This window comes from Phyllostomus discolor, chromosome 8 (assembly GCF_004126475.2).
Source record: "Phyllostomus discolor isolate MPI-MPIP mPhyDis1 chromosome 8, mPhyDis1.pri.v3, whole genome shotgun sequence".
NCBI classification, from domain to species: Eukaryota; Metazoa; Chordata; class Mammalia; order Chiroptera; family Phyllostomidae; genus Phyllostomus; species Phyllostomus discolor.
In genome coordinates, this window is record NC_040910.2 from 11,282,253 (window position 1) to 11,303,874 (window position 21,622).

Sequence of the window (21,622 nt, forward strand, 5' to 3'; positions counted from 1 at the left end):
GACAGGGACACTGTCACATTCGCCAATTCGCCATCGCCCACGCACACGGTCGGGGCTTTATCGTGATCAATTCCGTTTAACGTAAAATATTCCGCCGAAAGAGTCGGGCGCGGGCACCCTTTGCTGTATTCACACACTCACACCGATGCTGTCTCCCGCTCGCACGCACACGTGTGCCAGAGCACCAGCCCCGGCACTATCCAGGGACTCCCCGCCTGTGGGCGGTTCCATTCCAGCCCGCGGAGGGAGGAGTCTCTTGTCTTTAAAACCTCTCCCTCAGGCTTCGGTTCCCTTAGGCCTCCTGCAGCATCCACGCCACCAGCAGCCTAGTATCGCTTTCCTTTTGAAATAGAACCACCCCGGTTCTTGGAACCTAGCCTGGCCGCGTCAGGGCCCGGCTCCACGGGTCCCCCCTCCGGGCCCCGCTTGGTAGCGCCCGCTTTGTCAGCCGCCGAGCTCACCGGGTGTCCTCCCGGTTTCGCCGGCCCCAGCCCGCAGTCCCTCCGCCACCGCAGCAGTCGCCCGGTCTAGCCTGTCCGTCCGGCTCGCCCGCCCAGGACTCCTCCCGGGGTCCGAGCTAGGCGAGAAGGAGCCCGGGAACCTCCGCTCGGGCGCCCCCGAGAGTCGCCTCCCCTCGGCCTCGGCCGTGCTCTGCCCCTCCGGCGCGCGAGGGGCCGCGGCGGTTGTGGCAGCGGCGCCCGGCATGTTTCAGAGCTCGTGGCGGCTCTGCTCCGCCCTGCTGCAGAGGGACGCGCCCGGCCTGCGCCGCCGGCCCGGCCCGGGCCCCGGCCGGCGCTGCCAGTCGTCTCCGGCGGCCGCCACCCGGCGCCCAGCGTCCCCCCGGCTCCTGGCGGCGGCCTCGGGCGCGCCGGCGCCGGGTCCCAGCGCAGGTGAGTGCTCAGCGGTTCCGGGCGGAGGACGCCGCCTGCAGACGGCGCGGAATGAATGGGAGCCGGGCGGCGGGGCGGGCGGGGTAGCGGCCGCTCTTCCTCCCTCCCTCCCTCCCGTTCATCGCCTGGGGCTTGCACCTGGAACATGGTGTTCAGGTTCCCTGTGCTGGATCCTCGGGTGCCGGGCCTTCGATATTTCTCTCCTGGTCCTGCGTTCAATTTCCCCCTTTCTGAGGCCGAAAATGATTCGTGTTGGTTTTACTTCTCATTGCTCTAATTATGGAAGTTATATGCAAAAAAGTCATTGAAAGTTACATTTATTTGACCATGTGGCTTTCATGGCTTCGATATTCTGGGGTTTTTTTTTTCTTTGAAAGTATGTTAACAAGGTGTTATAACACGAAATGATTCGTCTTACATTTATTTAGGGGTTGCTTTTTTTTTTTTTTTTGGAGCCTTGTAGTTCTCAATACTTACGTCATCCTGTGTCCTACATACCTGGATTAAGATCTTGTAAAGGTGATGTCTTCTCCAGGAGCCAATTTTATCCGTCGGGTACCTTCCACTTCCTCTTTTTTGCCACCTCGGTTTCTGCCTGAGGACACATTTCTGTGGCCACAACTTACAAATTAATCATACTTTTAAGATGAGAACGTGTCCCTTTCAAACTGGCAGTGGCTTCACCACACTAAAAAGTGTATGTTGCTTGTGTTCAAGTGAGGCTGTGGGCAGTTTTCCACTTTCAACATTGTGTGACCATCCGCTGTTATAGCTACATGTCGCTCGTAAAGTTTTGGAGTAGTTTGAGAAGGACAATGAAACAATTATGTTCGACGTGACTTTCTTGAGTTAATGAAAGTGATCATCCAAAATGTGATTGAAGCCAAGACTTGAAACTCTGTTCAGATTGTTTGGCATATGTAAGGCAGAAGCTGACATTTAAAATGAGGATGTTGAACTGGTAACTGAGACTCCAGACTCTGGGTTGTTCTTTAGGAAGGGTGAACTTGACCGTCATTCCGGTTTTCCCCCCAGTTCTATAGAAATTTGGCACATGGCGAAATAACTGTTAGAATGGGCACCACCTTATAACTTAAGTGTTTTTTTTCTTGCTGGAAATTTTCAAGAGGAAAACTGTTAGGTCTGAGGTGGGAAAAGTAAAAGAAAACCTGTAAGAAATCCTCTGAAACCCCCTAGTTTCACAGATAAAGAAATTACTGTGGTCCGTTATGGTCCTTAAACTGCTGTAGACAGTTACCACAGAGTCTAGGCCCTTTTCCTGTTTCCCGTGCTTTTAGCTTCATCTGCTTTCAGTACATTGGTTCTCTAGTTGTGTGACCACACATTCATCATTCATTCCACATTTTACTGGAGGTCTCGCACACTGTAGGAGCTTTACAGGGTCCAGTGCGCCCCTTTTTTATTGCAAAGTCTTACAAAATCATAACCATGTAATTCTGTACCGTAACCATATCGCATTCAAATACACCATGACATTGTAGATGAAATGTTCAGATTAAAACTATAAATTATTACACCCATGTGATTGCCCTACTAAGCACACGCAAGCAGGCGTTGCTTCTGCCGGACCCTGTATTATAGGAGGTAAAAGAATGTGAACCTTAGTCTGCCTTTAAGGATTTCACTGCCCAGTGAGACAGATGAGGTTTGGAAAAAGAAATAATTAATGAGATTAACACCTTTTCTTCTTAGAGAAAAATGTTGACACAAGGGTCTCATCGGAGACATCTTTGTGGGCTCCAGGAGTGGGTTGCATACTTACCTGGGGGTTGGGGGGGAGACACCAGGAGCATGAAGGTGCCTTTTCCAGGGCGGGGCTCAGGACGTGGGAACTTGACTGCATAGTTTGTGGTGGTCAGGGACTGCATCATCATACTTTCCCCTGTTCGATGGGGGGAGTGTTGCCTTTGAGCCGGGCCTCGGAGCACGGTTAGGATTGGAAGAGACAGAATCATTTGGCTTGGGAAAAGCCCAGAGCGAAGAGGCGGGATGAAGCATGGAGGCTGCAGGGCGAGGGAAGAGGCACTTGCAGCGTGGTTCTCAAAGGGCCTCCGAACCAGCCTTGGGTGCTTTTGAAAACACGTGGGTTCGCGGAGCCTGCTGCGGGTCTGCCGAACAGAACCATTATCGCTGAGCCCCAGATTCCTTGTTACTTGACAAAATAACAACCATAAGAAAGCTGCAGGCTGTTCTTACACGCCCCCAAGTGTAGACAGGGCAGGAGAAGCCTTGGGGAGCTGGGAACTACTCTTCTCTCCAGAGAGCCTGGGGGGAGGCGGGAGCGGGAGGCCCCGTTCCAGGATCAGCTCCTTCCTCGAGGAAGCCCCTTGGCAGTCAGAGGTCAGTGGCAAGGCGAGTCCAGTCCCTTTGGAGCCATCAAACACTAGGCTGTTAGACTAGAAAGGGGACCTTGGAGATGATCCCAGTGCTTTGCCTCCTTTTCTCACGAGGGGCAGCAGCCCCCGGAGACGCCACAGCTGCCACAGTTATAGTCCCGAAGGAAAGGCAGTCGGGAGTGGTCTGAGGTTTATGTAATGCCGTCCTCGGATAATGGAGAGTTGGCCAAATTCCTGTTCTCCACCACTGGGAGGCGCTGCTTTTTCCTTAGTACGATTCTCAAAGCCAACGCCAGCTCACTTGAGGAGCCAGCTCCCTTGAGGAGCCGGCTGTATTTAGTGTGTTCCTTACCTATGAGCTGCTGGGGGGGGAGGGGAAATGGGGAAGCTTGTGCTCACCAAGCTTCTGCAGGAACGCACTGCCCTCCTGGGGGGAGAAGGGAGGAGTTGTTTCCCAGAGCATTCGACGGCAGGGGTTTGACAGCAGTGAACTCCTGGGGGCTTTCGAGTTCATAACCGTGGGTCCCAGGGCCACGTGCAACATGCAGTGCATGCTCACTCTCGAAGCATGTGACCTGGCGTGCTGTCTCTTAACACTGGGCTGCCCCTGGAAGAAAATAAGATGCATCAATGATCCACGGATCCTCAAATGTTGAACTATTTTCAGAGTAGGGGAAGTCAGCACGGCCACAGGAAGGGGTAAGACCTCCCCTGACAGTCCGCGCTCCCTGTCCTGTAGTCTCTACCTGGTCTCAGAGCGACGCCTGAGAGACACCAGCCACCACAGACCCTTGGCAAGGGTGGGGGGAGGAGCACCCGGGAGAAAGCGAGCTAAAGAAAGCTGTTACCCTCAGACTTGCATGGTTCTGTAAAGGCCCCTTGTCTCCTCCTTCCACGGTCGGAGAGACGGTGGGGCCTGCTCAGACCTTCCGAATGTGCAGGTCCGCAGGTAGGGCCTCAGCACCGGGTCACTCAGGGGTAGCCCATGGGCAGCCACTGACCGACCAGCAGCCCAGGTGGACAGCCAGGGAGGACACTTGTTTTACAGAATGCTTAGATGCCTACGAGAAGTTTCTTACTAGGGAAGTTTTTTGTTTTTTTCCCCCATGAGACGTCTGTGAAGGCGAGTGCGTGCCAGGTGCAGGCAGCCGAGATTTCGGCACAGATTGACTGCAGTGGGATGTCTGGCAGCGTCTCGGGCCTGTGCCATCCTCTCCTGCCAGCTGCCATCTTCCTCGCCCTCTGCTTGCCTTCCCCCAACTCCCTGCGCTTTCCAGGCGGGGCTGGGCGGGGCCCTCAGCCAGTCTGCAGCTGCACTGGTGACCTGAAGTGCCTCGTGCAGCAGGGGGTGCGGGGGAAGGGGGGGAGTACTTTGCTGCAGATGCTGGTGATGCCTTGCCGGTAATAGTTTTCTGTTTGCATGCGATGCTCCACTTTCACGGACTCTAACCGTCACTGAGGGACGGCTGAAGGGAGACACCCTCTTTCGAATGATAGGTCAGGCTTTATAGATTGGCTGAGATGTATTGTACAATTAATCTTTCATGATTTTTTTAAATAAGATTTTTTCAATTACAAAAGTAACACATGCCTATTACTAGAAACCTCTTTCCACAGAACTTTGAACATCCCTGCGAGTGTGTGTCAATCATCTCTAGAAGCTCAGAGGCTTCTCCCGTCCTCGCTGTCCCACGGTTCCGTCAGGGCAGATGCCTCGGCCCCGGGGAGCCCCTCAGGCTCAGGGCACGCCGCTGTCCTCGCGTTCTTAACCTGCGACACACGGGTGCTCGGCCTCGTGGACCTGGCCTGCGTCTCTCCTTTCTCATGTTTAGTGTCTTTATCTCTTCCTTATCATGCCACATTTCCTGAGCGTTCCTGCCTTGCAGTCATTATAAATATCCAGACATGCCCTGGTTCTCTGGTCCTTTGTTCATAGAAGCCCATTCTCGTTGGGTGTCCCTAATATTTCCCTGTAGTTTTGAACAGGTAGAGACACGCATGCCCCTTTCTCCCTTGGGCCTCTGCTAAAGGACAGCAGCAAGGCGGAGGGTGGACAGCCAGGCCCCCCTGCAGCCCTGGAGAGGGGGCCGGAGAGGGGCCGGCTGGCTGCCTCCACCTTGGCCTGAGCTAGGAGGGCCTCTTGCCGTGTGCTCTCACCTGTTGACATCTTCTCTCCCCTTTTCAGAAGCATCCCTGGGACCCAGAGTTAGCTCCTGGTCTGCTTCCCACGGTGGGAGGGACTCCCCACATGGCTTCCCACGGCTAGGGGCCCTCCCCAGGCAGGTGGCCCGCTGCCTCAGAAGCAGCGTCTGGACCCCTGCTGGGTCCACCTGTGGGAGAGAAGTGGCGTCACCGGGCGACTGATTCAGGTGTCACTCTGGAATGCCTTGTCCTCACGCTCGCCCCTCAGCTCCTGCCGCCCTTTGTCTCTGACGACCCAGCTCAGCATTTCTGGGGCGTCTTTCGGAAGAACCGAGTTTGATTTGCCTTCAGTGGCTGGCGGATAGGGCGGGCCACAGGCCTCTGTCACAGCCGCTCAGCCTGAGGTGCGGGCACCGCCACAGAGGATACGGCAGCTTTATTGCTGGGACCTGGAATTTGAATTTCATGGAATCATCGCCTCAAGATATTCTGTTGTTCTTAGGATTTTTTTTGCACCTGTGTCAAAGCGGAAGCTCTCGGGCGGCAGCAGTGCCCGGTAGGGCTGCGGCCCCCGATCCGGAGGGAGAGCCCGTGCTGTCGGCAGCTGGCTCCGCCCGGCTGTCCTGCTCCCATCCGCACCTGTAGAGCAGACGGTCTCCTTGAGTCCCAGGAGTGGAGGACTAGTGCTGGGGCATCGTGCCCCAGCACCGACTCCAGATCTGAGTGGGGGCCGGTTGTCCCACCGGCTCCCTCGGTGTCTGCCCCCACACTCCACGTCTGAGCACCACAGTGCGGGGGGCGCCAGCTGCGTGTCCCGACCCAGGCTTCTCTCATGGGGGGACTCCTTCTTCCTCGGGGACATTTTCTGGGTGAATCTGGCATGGCTGGAACACACTTGGACCGTCTGCTCTGTTCTGTGACGCTGCCCAGCAACCAAAGGTCACCGGGATTGTCACCATGTCTAGGCGCTCGTATTTTTAGCCATGTTAGGGCGAGTCACGACCTTCACTTGATATCTGCAGCAGGGCCACACGGGGCGTCACACTGCTTGGACACTCTGTGCCGGGCTGACGTGTGTGCTGTGCGGGCAGTGACATCGCCAGGAGGAGAGGGGCGGAATCTGACCTCTGTTTGCTCCTGTGCGGGCCCCGGGCCAGGCCCGCCGTAGCTGCAGTTGCCCTGACTCGGGACCTCAGCGATGCTGGTACGTGATCCAGGTGCAGGCCGCCTTCCACGGCTGGTTATGCAATCCTGAGAAGGCTGTGCAATCTCGGCCTCAGTAGCCACGCCTGTGGAGTGGTGCATGTAGGGCATACTCGGCCTGATTGCTGGGGCAGCAGTGAAAGTACAGGGTGGTGGTGGTGTGGTTCTCTCTAGGCTGCTGGGTGGCAACTGCCTTCTCCCTGAGCCAGAAAAGTGAGCATCACTGAATGGAACAGAGTGGGATGGGCTGGGTGTGGCTAGTTCAACTGAATCCTCACAGCAGCCCCTGAAGGGTAGGCTGCACAGGTCCCCGCACGAAGAAACTGAGGCACCACAGGGAGGTGACTGCGCTGCTCGGGATTCTATTAGTATAAGGAGGAGGCGGAATGTAAGGCCAGGCGGCCTAACTGGAGTCATGTGTCTGAATGTTTGCCTCTCGAGTTGTAGCCTGATCTCAGCGGGACGAGTCGAGGCTTCAGCCATCCGGAGCGCGTGTCCACTGACTGAATATCTGACCTTTGCCAGAAAAGGGTGTCTTCCTGAAGTGACACTTAGGGTCCAGTCTCCGGGGTCCAGCAGTCACTGCACTGTGCACAGCCTCACACTCAGTGGCAAAATACAGCCCTGAGCTGGGTTAGCAAGGGAGACACAGCCCCTGCCCTCAGGGAGCTTACAGTCTAATGAGTAAAGGGCGGGGATTGCAGTTCAGGTATGCAGAGCAGCTTCAGTAAGAGAAGCTGGCCAGGTGTAAGAAGGGGGACATGGGCTCAGTCCTTAAAGCTCTGCAGGTGGTGTTGGGGGGGGTTGCATTTTAAATAACGCATTGGGGGCACCGCTCATCCAGTGCCTAGGCTGTCCTACGTCGGTGGTTATCTTGTGAAAATGGTCGCTTTGCCCGTCTTGGAGGTGGCCCCGTTGACTCAGGAACCTACCCCTAAGGGGCCTCCTGAAACGAACGAGCGGCCGGAGGAGCGCTCGCCGCGGTGGTTCAGCACGCGGCCGCCAGATGGCAGCACAGGCTCGCTCTTTGGGTGGCGCCTTCCTGTGACGTCTGTCCTTTCCAGTTTTTGTGCACTTTACTGGTCAAGGTTTCTTTGGGCCCGAGGTTGGTCAGCTCCGCGGCTTCCCAGGTATGTACCCAGATTACCTTGCCTTCTGCGGAGTGTTTGGGTTTTTTTCTTTACCTCGCGGTTTTGCCGAGCCGCCACTTCAGGAGGCCAAGCTCCAGCTTGGGGCGAGAGAAGTCCTGCAGAGACGGAATGGTGGGGCGGACTGGGGAATAAGCAGTCGTGGGCAGCCGAGGCGCCCTCCGTGGCGAGGCGCCCCTCTGCCCTGATTGCCAAGTGCGCTCGGTGGGGCCACCCTGCGGGGCGGGGCGGGCATCGGCTGGGGTCTCCGCCGCCGCTGGCCCCACAGGCTTCTCCCCCAGCATTCTCATCATCACAGCCCGCTCCTTCCCGTCGCTGGCGGTCCGCACTCCTCGGGAGCTTGCCCGGGGGGCTGCTTTTGCTTTGGATGTAGCGGTGGGCGATGCGAAGAGTCACGGGTGTTCTAAAAAATCTGAGCTCTCCGGCACGTGTTTCCAGGCTGTTGCAAGGGTAGGTAAGGGGTTGTTTGTTCCTGTAAAGTGAAATAGCAGGGAGGCGTTGACGATAATGCCCAGGGTGAAGGCGTGCAGTTCTCATGTAGGTGGAAGTGCGCGCACAGAATGGGGAAGAGGCAAGGGATGGCGGCGGGGTTGCTACGTGAACAGCTAGGTATGAGAAATAAAGCTATTTTGATCTGCCTGTTGATCTATGTAAATTATGTAACGTGTATCACAGAGAATGATGGCTGATCTACTCGAAGTGGCTCAAGGGGAGGAAAAAAGCATTTTGGGCAACAACCTAATACAATATGGGATGTAACAGGACATATCCAGACACATAAAAAATTGGACCTGGAAGCCAGTGCGAGTGCCAAGCAGAGGTTTTATCGAGATTTTGTATTTTTCGGTATCTTAATTCCCGCCCCCAGGAATTGTTTGTGCTAGCTCACCGCAGGAAACCGGCTTTCCGCATTGGGCTGTTCTGAACCTTGGACAAGCTTTCTGGAGCCCAGAATAACAGCTCCTACTAAGGCATAAAACCTTCAGTAGAATGGCTTGAAATATTGGAATCGGACATGTGTTCATGAGTGAGAAGAATTTTTTTAATGGTTGATCCTCTCAAAGAAAAAGTGCATGTTATTTTTAAGACCAGGTGAAAGAGACTTGTTATCAAGTTACTTAAGGGGCGTAATCAGGGTAGCTAGCTGCCTCTCAGGACTGTGACAATGAGTTGAAAATACTCAGAGCACGCAGAATCTGGAAGCGGAGCGTGTATTACACATTCTGTCGTCGTCAGCATCAGCTGGCGTACCTCGTAGAACGGGAGGGGCCGAGGAGGGGGCCCCATGGTCCTCAGCTTCGTTTTGCTTTCGCATTCGAGGGAAGGCCTTACTGCAGCTCCGTGGGGCTGGGCCTTGGTGCTGTGTTACCAGTGTGAACGCAGTCAGTGAAGCCTTGACAGTGGGCACTTTTAGTTCTTCCTCCCTCCTGAGCCCCCTGCTCCTCCTGGTTCGTATGTTGAACTTGCATACAGTAAAGCATTGTGATGGGTGGAAAGCTCTGTTTTGATGAAGGTAGAGAGTCATGTACCCACCACCGCAGTACTGGACGGAGTGGTCCCGTCACCCTACAAATTCCCGGTTTCAGGCGCTGCCCCCCCCCCCCCCCGCCCCCAACCTGACAACCACCGGGGTGTCATAAGACCCGGCTCATGCAATGTATCATTTTTAGGGTCTGGCTTCTTCTGCTTCACAAAATGCGCTTGAGATTCGCCATTGTTGCGGGGATGGATCCCGCAAGTCCAGCCTGCTCCTGTTTGTCGCTGCCTAGTGCTGCATTGCGTGGATGCGCCGAAGTCGGTTATCCATACGCACAGTGAAGGGTGTCTTGCTTGCCTCCGATTTTGGCAATTATTAATAAAACTGCTAATAAACATTGGCATATATAGCTTTGCATGCACCTAATTTTCCAGTTCACTTGGGTGAATACCTAGGGGCATGAGTTCTAGGCCGAATGGTAAATCTGTGTTTACATTATTTTTTTTAAGATTCTATTTATTTATTTTTAGAGAGGGAAGGGAAGGAGAGAGAGAAAGAGAAACATCAATGTGCGGTTGCTGGGGTCCATGGCCTGCAACCCAGGCATGTGCCCTGACTGGGAATGGAACCTGCGGTGCTTTGGTTCGCAGCCCGCGCACAATCCACTGAGCTACGCCGGCCAGGGCTTATGTTTACATTATCTTAAAAAACTGCCAAGTGCCTTCCAGCATGGCTGTGCTTGGGAAGCAATACATGGGCGTCTGTGGAGGGTTGATATCATTTCTTACTTAAATATTGGATAGGCTACCAGTGAAGCCATTGAAGCCTGGGTTTTCTCGGTGGGAAGATTTTTAACTTAATAATTCACTATCTTTGCTGCCCTAGTAGGACTAGTTAGTTACAGGTGGGGTGTAGGTGGGGGCCCAGAGTAGCCCTGTTCTTACCCAAAGCTCCTGGCCTTCGGGAGTAAAGCTTCCTAGTCCACTCCATGCCTTTGGTCTCTGTCCAGGGCACTGAAGGAGTCAGTTTAGACAGTTCCGTCCAGGTGTATACTTTCCTGTTGGGGAGAGGATTTGTCAGCACCCTGGTGCTGAAGTCCTGCTGGGTGGGTGCCCCCGCACCTATCTGCAAACAAACACGACAGGGTAGCCTCTCAAACGCTCTTGCCCCAGCCCTAGCCACGACGCCATTTCCCCACCTTGGGGGCAACTTTCCTGCTAGACTTCTGTCTGTCCTCATCCCCCACCCCCCACACAGCTCCACCCAAACTCAGAAATCGCTGTTATCAAAGTCACCAGCGTTTGCCACATTGCCAGATCCAGACCTGTTCCCAGTCTTCCTTCTCCTTGGACTGTCCGGCAACACTGGACACAGGAGGTGACCGCCGCACAGATGAAACTCTCTTTCCCCTGCCTCTCTGGCCTTGCCGACACCCCAGGTGCTCTGCCCCCTCCGCCCACGGACATCTGCTAGCATGTGTTTGCGGTTCGCGCCTGTCTCCCGAACACCAGTCCTATCTAATTCCCAGACTCCTGTTTTCTGCAAACCCACCCAGTCTTCCTGGTGAGTCTTGGCAACTTCTTGGAGGCCTTCCGATGACTCCTCATAGGTCACGTCCACTTCCCCCACCGAACTTGCTGGCTCCCGTCTATACTCACTCAGGATCCGGCCACTCGGTCACCACTAGTCCAAGCCATCCACCTCTTTCCCTGAGTTGTTGCGATTGTCCCACAATGAGTTTCCTGCGTCAGCCCTGTTTCCTGACAGAGTGTATCTTTAATGCATCAGCTGGTGAGACTTTCTTTTAGTGTAAGTCCGATTCTCATTCCTGCCTGGACTTCTCCACGGCTTCCCGTCAGGTGAAGGCTCCAGTCCTGAGAGTGGCCAGCACGGCCCTACTCTGTCCGCCCCCTGCCCCCCTGGCCTCATCTGCTGGTCATTCTGGAAGTCGCTCTGGTCCCCTGGGCGGTCATCAGCCTTGCCAGACCTGCTCCTTTCGCGGGGCTTTTGCATCTGCTGTCCTCGGCCGAGACTGTCCTTACACTGGCTCTCCGTACAACTTCCCGATTCCCCGCCACCTCAGGTCCCCGGTCATGGGTCACCTCCCACGTGTGCTGTCCTGAGCCTCGCTGAGCATCTCGCCCCCTGTAAACTCACAGCTCTCTCCGCAGCGGCGCTCCCGTTGGCCCTCTCTCCTGGGTTCTTCTCCTGAGCACTTGTACCATGTGACAAATTATGTCGGTCTGTCATCTTGTCTGTGTGTCCCCACTACAACCAAGCTCCATGAGGGCAGACGGTTTAGTCTGTTTACTGCTGTGGGCTGGAGTGGCGTCTGGTGTGTGTGTGTGTGAGTGGGGCAGGGGGTGCGCTGGCCTCCTCGGCACTCTTACCCGTCCTGACTGCTTCCACCCTATTGCGCCCGAGCCCGTTCCACGTCGCACGCCCTCAGTTTTCCTCTCCTTGGTTCCTGTGTATTAGTGTTCCCCCAGACACGGAACTCCCTGAGGGAGAAGTTCAGCACGCGCTCACTGATACGGAATGCCCTTCCCGAATCTCAGGTGACAGGGAAGCGAGAATGTGAAATCTACACACCAGAGACAGATGATCGCAGAGGACTGTCTGCACGGCAGGGCAGAGCCTGGCCACGAGGCCTGAGGTCCTCCCGTGGGAGGGTTGGGGGGGACCGGTGAGGAGACTCATGGAAACATCTTCCAGGATCATCTGGGTTTCTCTGTCCTAATTTCCTGCTCACTGTGCAACAGGCTGATTCATTCATCAGCGTCCCAAGTACTTTAGTGTGTCCCAGGCCACTTTGTCATTAAATAACCCAGTTTTCAGTCCATCAAGGGGCCATCTTTGGTTTTCCTGTGAGGTCAGAGGAGCAGAGGCAGGGCTGCCGGAAGCACTCCCACACGATGCTATTTCTCCTCTCCCTGGTCTCCAGTGCAGAATGTAGCCCCGAGACATCTCTCCCGGGTGAATGCATCTGCAGAGAGGCAAGGGCAGGGGGTGTAGGCCGTTTTCAGTGCATCCCATGCCTGAACGCTGCTATCACGCCTGATGGAAATGGTCTACTCTAGATCTCAAAGATCTAGAGTAGTAAGTCATTCTGAGTGGTGCATGCATGTTTTCTTAATAGAAATGTGTGCCTGTAGTGAGAACAGTAGATAGGTTGTTTGGGAGTTGCTACCCCTTCTAACCCGGATGTATACCCCAAATAAGAAAGTGTGATCACGGAACAGGCCCTCATTTTAGAGGCACACACACAGTTCAAGAGCTCCGCGCCACGCACAGCCCTGGGCCCGGAGCCGGCCCCTGAGCCCCGGCCTTCCGGCCTCACTCCTCCGCCCTGCTGCAGTATGGCTTTCCTCTTGGTTGCTGCAAAGCTTTGTCTCTTGAGGGTAAATTTCATGTTTGAAAACCACCAAAAGTCTTTCAGAGGCCAAGTCACAAATAAGGTGGATGATCAGATTTCATACTCCCCTGCCCGTCCAAAATGAGCTGGCTCTAACAAGAATGTTTTCCTTATGTTGCAGCTCAAGCCTAGAAATGCATTTCCAAGCTGCACACACACACAGAAAAGACTAGGAATGATGGAATTAGAATGTCCGGTTTGCTTCATCTCACACCCACAAAACAGTCTCAGGGCAACAGCAATCGTGCTACTATTAGTAATTATGATTACTGAAACATTTAAAAAAATTTAATTGGATATGCTTTCTCATTCTGGCTCCTGCTTTTCACCCACATACCCTTTTTTTTGTTGCACGAAATCTGTGTAAGTTCACTGTTGGATCATGTGGCCATCTTAGATTGTACTCGCCCTCTAACCCCATTTGGACTTGAATTTCTACGTAGCTGTGTATTTCACAAGCACCAGCCGTTTGCACATCCGTGTCTCTCTGGTCATTCTGGTCTGAAGCTTGTCCTGTAGTTGCAGGGGCGGCAACATTTTTCTGAAAAGGGTTCGACAGCAACACTGAGGCTGTCAGGGCCAGAAGAAATCACCCTGACACACACTTGTGTGTATGTGTGTGTTTGTTAACAAACTGTGAGGCCATTCTTAGCTCAGGGGCTGTGCGGATCCACCTTCGGCTGCAGGTGGCCAGCCCCTGCCCCGGCGGTCCGGGAGCCAGTATCCACTTTGCTGGATATAAAATTCTTGGGTCACATAGAGATGAGCCGAGTATTCTTTTCCTTGTGAGTTGCTTGCTCTTCTTGCCTAGATGCCCAAGGGACTTTTTTCTCTTTTCCTTTACAGTCCAGTTGGTGTTGGTCAGTCTGGGTTGGTGTTCTCAGGTATGTGGTGTGTTATTTTTCAATGTGTCGTTTCAAGTCTCGTTTTGTTTTTCAAGTTCTTTTATCATTTTCTTTTTTAGAATAACACAGACAAAGCTTTATGTGTTGGTGTTTGACAATGTCCACGATACATTTTTTTTAACCTTGTAATTTTTTAAATCATTACTTTTACTTTCCCAGCTTTATTGAGGTATAATTAACAAAATTACATATGTTTAAGATGTACCAGTAATGTTTTGATACGCATATACATTGTGAATACCTCAATCATGCTGATTAACGTGTCCGCCATCTCACATAGTTGCTGTGTGTGTGTGTGTGTGTGTGTGTGTGTGTGGTGAGGTCACTAAGATCTACTCTTCGAGATTATTTCGAATGTACAATAGCCTTATTAACTCTAGTTACTATGGTATGTATTAGAACTCCACAGCTTAATTCATGCTGCATGTTAGCTATCTGTACTCAAACTATTCTTGATTTATAGTTTTCAGTGTTTATTTCCATGCACTGGTCTTCTCACTGTAATAACTCCTGTTATTCATGTGTTGGATCTCCTTCAATTAAAATAGGCTTATACTGTTCACCCCTAGCTCTCAAAGGCTCTGCCTCCTCATTTCTGAGTTCTGCAATTCTGACTTAGGCCATACTCCCCATTTGCCTAGTGACCTTCAGCTCATTTTGATTTGATTTCATCTCTGGGCGTGTCTTTTTAGCATGCTTTCATTGTCTTGATCTGAGGGTTTTCCTAAGTTTTGGAAGGAAGTGTGGTTCAGGGTAGTTTTTCGGGCTTCACAGAACTCCTCAAACGCTGGACTCCTATTGGACACTTACCCTCTTTTTCATGTTCACAAACTTGCTTCTTATCACAGTCTCCACCTCAGAACTCACCTGGCAGGTGTGTGTCCTCAGCAGGGTGTGGAACGGTCCTGTGCACACTGAGCAACGCTGAGCGAGTAGTTAGTTCGTAGAGCCTGGCGCATGGCGAGTGTCGCAGCTTCAGATGTGAGGCACCCCGCTGTGCCCCGGGAGTTGCTGTGATGCCTGTGACACTTGGGCCTACAGTCAGGTGACCCTGATGCTGATCTAGAGACCACACTTGAGAAACCAGTAGGACTTTTAGCTGCTTTAAAAAAGTACAGCCCTGGCTGGTGTGGCTCAGGGCTCGGGCTGCAAACCAAAGGGTCGCCAGTTCGATTCCCAGTCAGGGCACATGCCTGGGTTGCGGGCCTGGTCCCCAGGAGGAGGCATGCAAGAAGCCACCACATATTGATGTTTCTCTCCCTTTCTCTATCTTCCCCTCTCTCTAAAAATAAGTAAATAAAATCTTTCTTAAAAAGTACAGAAAAAGATTTTCAAAGTTACACTGCCATCTACACAAAGTTACACTTCCTGCTAATGAGGAAGAAGAAAATTCCTTCCTTTGGACCCATGTACTCAAAACAGGCAAGCAGATTGATTGAAAAGAACTCAGTATGTTCAGATTGGTTTGGAAACAGGGGTGTGTGTGTGTGCGTGCATGCGTGCATTGGTGCATGTGCACGGTGCAAGAAAGAAGTCTCCTGGCTGGCGCATGTTCACTTACGTGTATGCTGCAGAAACCAGCATGTGTTTCTTTGCCCTGACCTAGGGGTCTTACTGGGGAGGGGGAGCTACTCTGAGTTGGTGAAAAGGAGAGAGAGCATGTTTGCATGCTTATTGACCCTGCTGTTTAAAGGACATCACATTTAGTGGTAAATCTGAATTCAGTTTTGTGACCTAGTTCCCAAATACAGCCCATCAGCCTGCCAGATCATGTATTTTTATACAGAAAATTGTGTGTCTTTTAAAACAAGGCAAAGAATGGATGTGGTAGGAAAAGCCAGATTTTCCTCCGCACCAAGATCCATCTTGCACAGAATCTTGGAGGTAATTCCAAGTACAACTTGCCCCTACTTTATACCGTACTGAAGAGAAAGCAAGCTTGACCTAAAAGCAATCAACTGCTTACAAGCGACGTGACAGGTACAACTTCCCTCCTGCTAATGAGTAGAAGGCTGTGCTCTGCCCTCCTTAGTGATTTGTAATCATTAGGATAAAGAGCAAGCACTAGAATGTTGCTCGGTGCGGGGTGCACAGAGCTCTGCAGAAAGCCAGAGCCCGGCTCTCCAGGTAACATCCAAGAGAAGCGGGAGATGGGCCAACCCAGCCGTTTCTTCTCCTAGCAGAGGGGTCTGGAGTGACGGCACGCGAGAGCAGCAGCCTGCTGTAACCGTCTCCTCCGTAGGGCTCACACCGGCTTCCCAACATCCGCTTCTTCACAAAACCGGTCTTCAGGATACAGAAAGAGGAATGGGGGTTTTGTTTGAGCTCTGCTTTCCTAAGACTGGGCATATAAATTATGAAGGCAAACCACAGGTTGGAGGTCATAAAGAGCATCTGGTTTTCACTAATAAAGGTGTTTTTACCTTAAGAGAATTATCTTAGTTCTCAGAGGCCAGTTGTTTTCTTAATATTTTAGCTTTGATTTGGAGGTAGGGGGAGGAAGAGAGCACAAGAAACACGGATGTGCGAGAGAAACATAAACTAGCTGCCTCCCCCCCCCCACCCGTGCCCCAACCATCAGTCACACCAGCAACCCTTCCGTTCAAGGGACAAGGCCCAACCAGCTGAGCCACGCCAGCCAGGGCTCTGAGAGCAGTTTTGACAGCAGCATTTGTTTCCCGTCCTAGTGGAAAGGTGGAGCCTGGGAACTCCTCTGATCCACCCGTGCTAGAGACAGCATTGCCCTACACTCAGGTCTCTGCTTCTGGGGACCGCAGCTTGCCTCCTGGTTGAGCCGGGTGAACATGGAAGAAAGGCCAGCGGAGGAGCCGAGTGTGTCATTGTGTTTTTCCTTTCCTTTCCTGCGCAGCGTGTCCCATGGGAAACGGCACGAGCAGACTCTATAGTGCTCTCACCAAGACACTGAACAGCAGCGCCGCCTCCCAGTATTTGGAGTCGCCTGACCCGGAACACCTGGAGCCCATCGACCCCAAAGAGCTCCTTGAGGAATGCAGGGCCGTTCTGCACACGCGTCCCCCCCGGTTCCAGAGGGACTTTGTGGATCTGAGGACAGACGGCCCCAGCAGCCACCCGCTGATTAGGGTCATGCAGTGGAACATCCTCGCCCAAGGTATGCCTGGTGCTCTTGTGCCTGTTGGCTTTCTGCTTCCGCACACGCCCAGTGCACTGGTGTCTTCCACTGGTGTATTCCGTGGAGGGAAGAGGTGTGGGCAGAGGGAGGTGTGGGCTGGGGTGACAGGGGCAACATGAGCTGTCAGAAGGGGGGGGTTAGGCAAGCCCGTCCTCTGGTTTTCACTAAAAATGAATCCAGCAGCTCAAGATTGATCCCTTAGCTTCCATGTTTGCGGGCCATCCAGGTGCCATGCAAGTCCATCTGCTTCCCAGCACAGCCCAATCGAGAGGACCCTGTCTTTTATCAGCCTCAGAACTTGGTCGTCTCCAGCTTTCAGTCCACAGCACTAAGATAGCATTTGCAGGGGAGAAACGGAATCTCCTGAATGGTAGCCCAGAACTTTCCATGGGGAATGGGACCTCCTGATCTTTGGTTCAGTTTTGTTTTTTGTTTTTTTTTGTTTTTTTCCCCCAGATGTTCACCCATAAGTAGGAAAAGCTGCCCATTTGAAATGGGTCATTCATTGGAACAGTGCCTGTATTGATTCAGGAGGCTTATTATAGTCAGTATTGAAACAAGTATATCCAGTTAAATACATTTATTTCACCTGACATAGTTTAGACCCTCGGAACTACAAAGAACAATGAAAACTTTAGTATGCCCTTGAAATAGTTTTAATATAAAATAAAGTCAGTCACTTGCCTTCTGTGGATGGTAAGAGGTTCTTTGGTTTGGTGGGTGAGTGCGTTTCAGGCAGAGGATCTCCCGCAGCGCCTGGAGCAGGGAGCATCCAGAGGGTCTTGAGTGAAATCCAAGCCAAGGAGACCCCCCCACCCCCCAGACACTAAGAAGTCGTAGTCTGTACTGGCTGACAAACTGACTGGCTTTTTTATTTCAGCTCTCGGAGAAGGCAAAGACAACTTTGCACAGTGCCCTCTGGAAGCACTCAAGTGGGAAGAACGGAAATGTCTCATCCTAGAGGAAATCCTAGCCTACCAGCCCGACATATTGTGCCTCCAAGAGGTGGACCACTATTTTGACACCTTCCAGCCACTCCTCAGCAGACTGGGCTATCAGGGCACGTTCTTCCCCAAGCCCTGGTCCCCTTGCCTGGATGTGGAACATAACAACGGGCCAGATGGCTGCGCCCTGTTTTTCCTCCAGAACCGATTCAAGCTACTCCACAGTGCCAACATCAGGCTGACGGCCATGAGGTTGAAAACCAACCAGGTGGCCATTGCACAGACGCTGGAGTGCACGGAGTCCGGCCGGCAGCTCTGCATCGCCGTCACCCACCTGAAAGCACGCACCGGCTGGGAGCAGCTTCGGTCGGCTCAGGGCTGTGACCTCCTCCGGAACCTGCAGAACATCACCCAAGGAGCCAAGATCCCCCTTATCGTCTGTGGGGACTTCAACGCCGAGCCGACAGAGGAGGTCTACAAACACTTCGCTTCCTCCAGCCTGAACCTGAGCAGCGCCTACAAGCTGCTCAGTGCGGACGGGCAGTCGGAACCCCCGTACACCACCTGGAAGATCCGGACCTCCGGGGAGTGCCGGCACACCCTGGACTACATCTGGTACTCCAAGCACGCTCTGAGCGTGCGGTCAGCGCTGGACTTGCTCACCGAGGAACAGATTGGACCCAACCGGCTACCGTCCTTCCACTACCCCTCAGACCACCTGTCTCTAGTGTGTGACTTCAGCTTCAATGAGGACCCTGACGCCCTTTTATAAACGCTTATCTGTGTGTTTTTACTCACAAGAGTCTTAACCTCAGTGGCCCGAGGAAGGACTCCTGGTTCCTCTCGCTTCACCTTCCGTGTTTCCAGCATGCCCTTGGGAAGGAATCCCACTGGTTCACAAACCTTTCCCATTAAAACCTACAGCAAAAAGGTGTCTGCACTCCAGTTTTGGGTTGTATGGGTCTTCTTTCCCTTAGCGTTACGTTTAGATCAGTTAAGGGCATCAAGTTAGGCTTGTTCTGAAGCTTTCAGTTTGATGATGCTGTATACAAAAGTACTTCCTTGAGTCCTCCGTAATTAACAAGTACGCAGGAGCGATTTCTCTAGACAGTGTTTCAAATAATTTATTTGAGGTTTTAAATGTCAACAAGATATGCATGGCAATATTTATTTTTTTATACCTTTGTGTAAAATTAATAAATTGTAGGTAGCATTACACATTTCAAAACCATGCAAAACATGTTATAATTTATAGTAATTTTCTTAAGGCTTTAAGATGTTTTCACCTGGGGTCTAACAAAACAGTGTACAAAGGAACCAGGTAGCCTGGCGGCCCCGGGGTTTTGCTTGTTTAAGTGGCAATATCAGCTCTTCTTGGTAAGTCCTTCATCGCCATTCTTGCTGTGCCTCCATGTCCCCATGGCCGTGTTTCCTGAGGAGATCCCACGACCAGTCTTCGTTATCTAATCACTGTTGTGCATTTCCCATTTCCCATCGGAATGCTATCAGCATACATTTGAGGTCACTCAGTGTCATTGTTCCTATCAGGATGAGCTTTTTACAGTAGGCCACTCAGGAGCTGCATAAATGTGCAGTGCCTGAGAAAGTCAGTGGGACCTTCTTTTCAGAGATGGGAAACTAGGAAAACCTCTTCACGAGGCCATCATTGACATTTCCTAAGATAACCAGGGAATGTGTTCAGAGCATCTAGAAATAATGTAAAAAGATAACCTGAAATTTTTTCATTGGGGAAAAAAGATGGTACTGCCCCTTCGAAACAAAATACCCAAAAATAACCTATTGGTAATAAAGTGATAAATATTTTAACCCATGAGTTGTATATATTTAAGATTAATAAATGGTCTTTTAAAAGTAATAGTTTTAACTTGGTTTTTTTTTTTTTCAGTCCAAAATCACAACAGATTTGATCTTTTAATACTGTTAAGGTGGTGGCCCACACTACCCATCTGCACACAGATCCTCGTTTTTCAAAGTGGACAAAGGCGGGCCTGGAGCTGCACATTAAAGGCATCTCTGCTGTGCTTGCATGTTACCTCCCAGTGTTACGCTTGCGTGGTACCTCTCAGTGTCACGGCTGGAGGTCCCCAAGCAGTCCACCCAGCGATGCTACATGGAGCCACTTTGGAAACAAGAGTCAGTACACTGCACACAGAAAACCTTGGGGCTGGCGGAAAGCAATGGCAAGCAGAAAGAACACCTGTACCATTTGGTTCAAATCTTAGCGGGACGAATAGTAACCCTAGGTGGCTGAGAAACACGGCACTGCTTAGAGCACTTACCGGTCCAGGCATTAAACATTGTTTACCTACCTCCAAGTACATCAGCCTGAAGAGATTACCATAACAGCCTTGAGTAAGCAAAACCCAGTGAGGAGAGCCAAAATGGTATTTGAATTTCAAACGTTGTTCACCAATTCGGTCATCTGCCACTTAATGACAGGGACACGTTCTCAGAAGTGCGTCGTCAGCAGGTTTCACCGTCACGTGAACATCGTAGAACATACTTACACAAGCAGAGATGGTCTAGCCTACTACACACCTACGCCTATTGCTCTGCAGGGAAGAAAAATAACATTCCCTCTATCCTTTTAGTTTCTTGGGTGAGACAATCCTGTGACACAAGATTAGAAAGATAAAAAGTTTTAGAACAGGAATACCTCCTTTCTACATGGGAAGAGACCCAGGAATAGTAACTCACCACGATGGCTGAGGCCGGCACCGCAAACACCGTTTTCAACTGCAGACAGGATGTGAGCAGCAGGAGCCAGGTGTGGGCCGCCAGGGAGAAACTATGAGTGAGGTAGTCTTGGAGATCAGGGGGCTGGGGGTTCCTGGAAACACCATTTACTGAACACACATTTCAGAAGAGTCCGGTTGGATATTCAGGAAGAAACAGCCAGTTGGCAATCAGACAAATCCATCTAAGGCTTCGAGTCTAGGCTACACCACCACATTTGGTAGTGAAAGTTGTATTCGTGGGTGAGATTATGGAACAATCGTGTCGAGGTGAAATCCTAAGAGTAAACATTTAATAGAGTGCTTTACACGTGCCGGACACTGACTGGTTCTACGTCCTGATCGTGAACTCCTTTAATTCTTACACATGCCCCAGGAGGAAAAGAGCCCCACAGACAGAATCTAGGTAAATACTAATAGTAATTGGGAAAGCAAAGCCAACAAAGAATTGGTCAGGGGTGGAAAACCATGGGGGGCATTATAGAAAACCCAAAGAGAATTTTTCAGGTGGAAAAGAAAAGAAGGAATCTATATGATTTGACTAGTGGGTACTAGAGACCTCAACATGAACTCTTTGTGAGAATTCAGACTGCAAGTTACTTAAGAAAAAGAACGATGGGCCATTAACTGTTGGAACAAGGAAACCAAGGTGTGAAAGAGGAAATGCCGGGTACAGGATACACCTGCCTCCTTCCACTGACACGTGGTGAGGATGGATGCTGGAGTGAGTAGATGGTCTTACAGCAAGGGCTCTGGAAAGGGGGGTAGTTTACAGCTCAAGCCTCCATGTTCTCTGGTCATTTGGTAAGCAGGGTGGTGAAGGCTGGAATTGCTGCTGGAAGATGACCTGAGGGATAAATGGACAGACTTCTAATCATTGTTCATAAGCCTGGTGAGGCTGGAAAATGGATGTGTCAAGCTATTATGTGGTTCTTCTCCAAAATGGACACAAAAAGCAAATATTGGGTTGTCCAAAAAGTCCCATTATTCTTTCCATACCATGGCTCTAGTAGTGCTTAGTTGTCTCTAGCTTCATTCAACACAATCCTGTTAGACTGTATTGTGACAGCTGCCATATCAGTATGCATTTTTTTTAGTATGCATTTTTAAAAAATTTATCAACATTGGTGAATTGTGCAACCATTTTAATATTGAAGATGGAAGAAAATACACCTCATTTTCAGCATGTTATGCTTTGTTATTTCAAGAAAGGTAAAAATGCAACTGAAATGCA

At 51.5% G+C, this 21,622-nt stretch overlaps 1 protein-coding gene across 4 annotated transcripts; it reads left to right on the forward strand.

Annotated features, from left to right (window-relative positions):
* Positions 1-299: 299 nt before the first annotated feature.
* On the forward strand, positions 300-19,504 carry NOCT (nocturnin). Of its 4 annotated transcripts, none has more exons than XM_036031822.1 (4): positions 533-890; positions 13,479-13,516; positions 16,407-16,667; positions 17,569-19,504. In XM_036031822.1, the coding sequence occupies exons 3-4, from the start codon at positions 16,415-16,417 to the stop codon at positions 18,402-18,404; spliced, it is 1,089 nt and encodes a 362-aa protein (XP_035887715.1). In that variant the 5' UTR covers positions 533-890; positions 13,479-13,516; positions 16,407-16,414; the 3' UTR covers positions 18,405-19,504. The 4 variants fall into 4 exon arrangements, with proteins under 4 accessions (XP_028377666.1, XP_035887715.1, XP_035887714.1 ...); XM_036031821.1 differs by lacking the exon at positions 533-890 and adding an exon at positions 6,230-7,722; XM_028521865.2 differs by lacking the exon at positions 13,479-13,516 and having other exon boundaries at positions 300-890.
* Positions 19,505-21,622: the final 2,118 nt, after the last annotated feature.

Coding starts and splice junctions, on each gene's coding strand:
- NOCT (XM_036031821.1), top strand. CDS start 7,475: ATGGTCGCTTTGCCCGTCTTGGAGGTGGCCCCGTTGACTCAGGAACCT. Junction 7,723..13,478: donor TCAGCTCCGCGGCTTCCCAG/GTATGTACCCAG, acceptor TTTCCTTTACAG/TCCAGTTGGTGTTGGTCAGT. Junction 13,517..16,406: donor GTCTGGGTTGGTGTTCTCAG/GTATGTGGTGTG, acceptor TTTCCTGCGCAG/CGTGTCCCATGGGAAACGGC.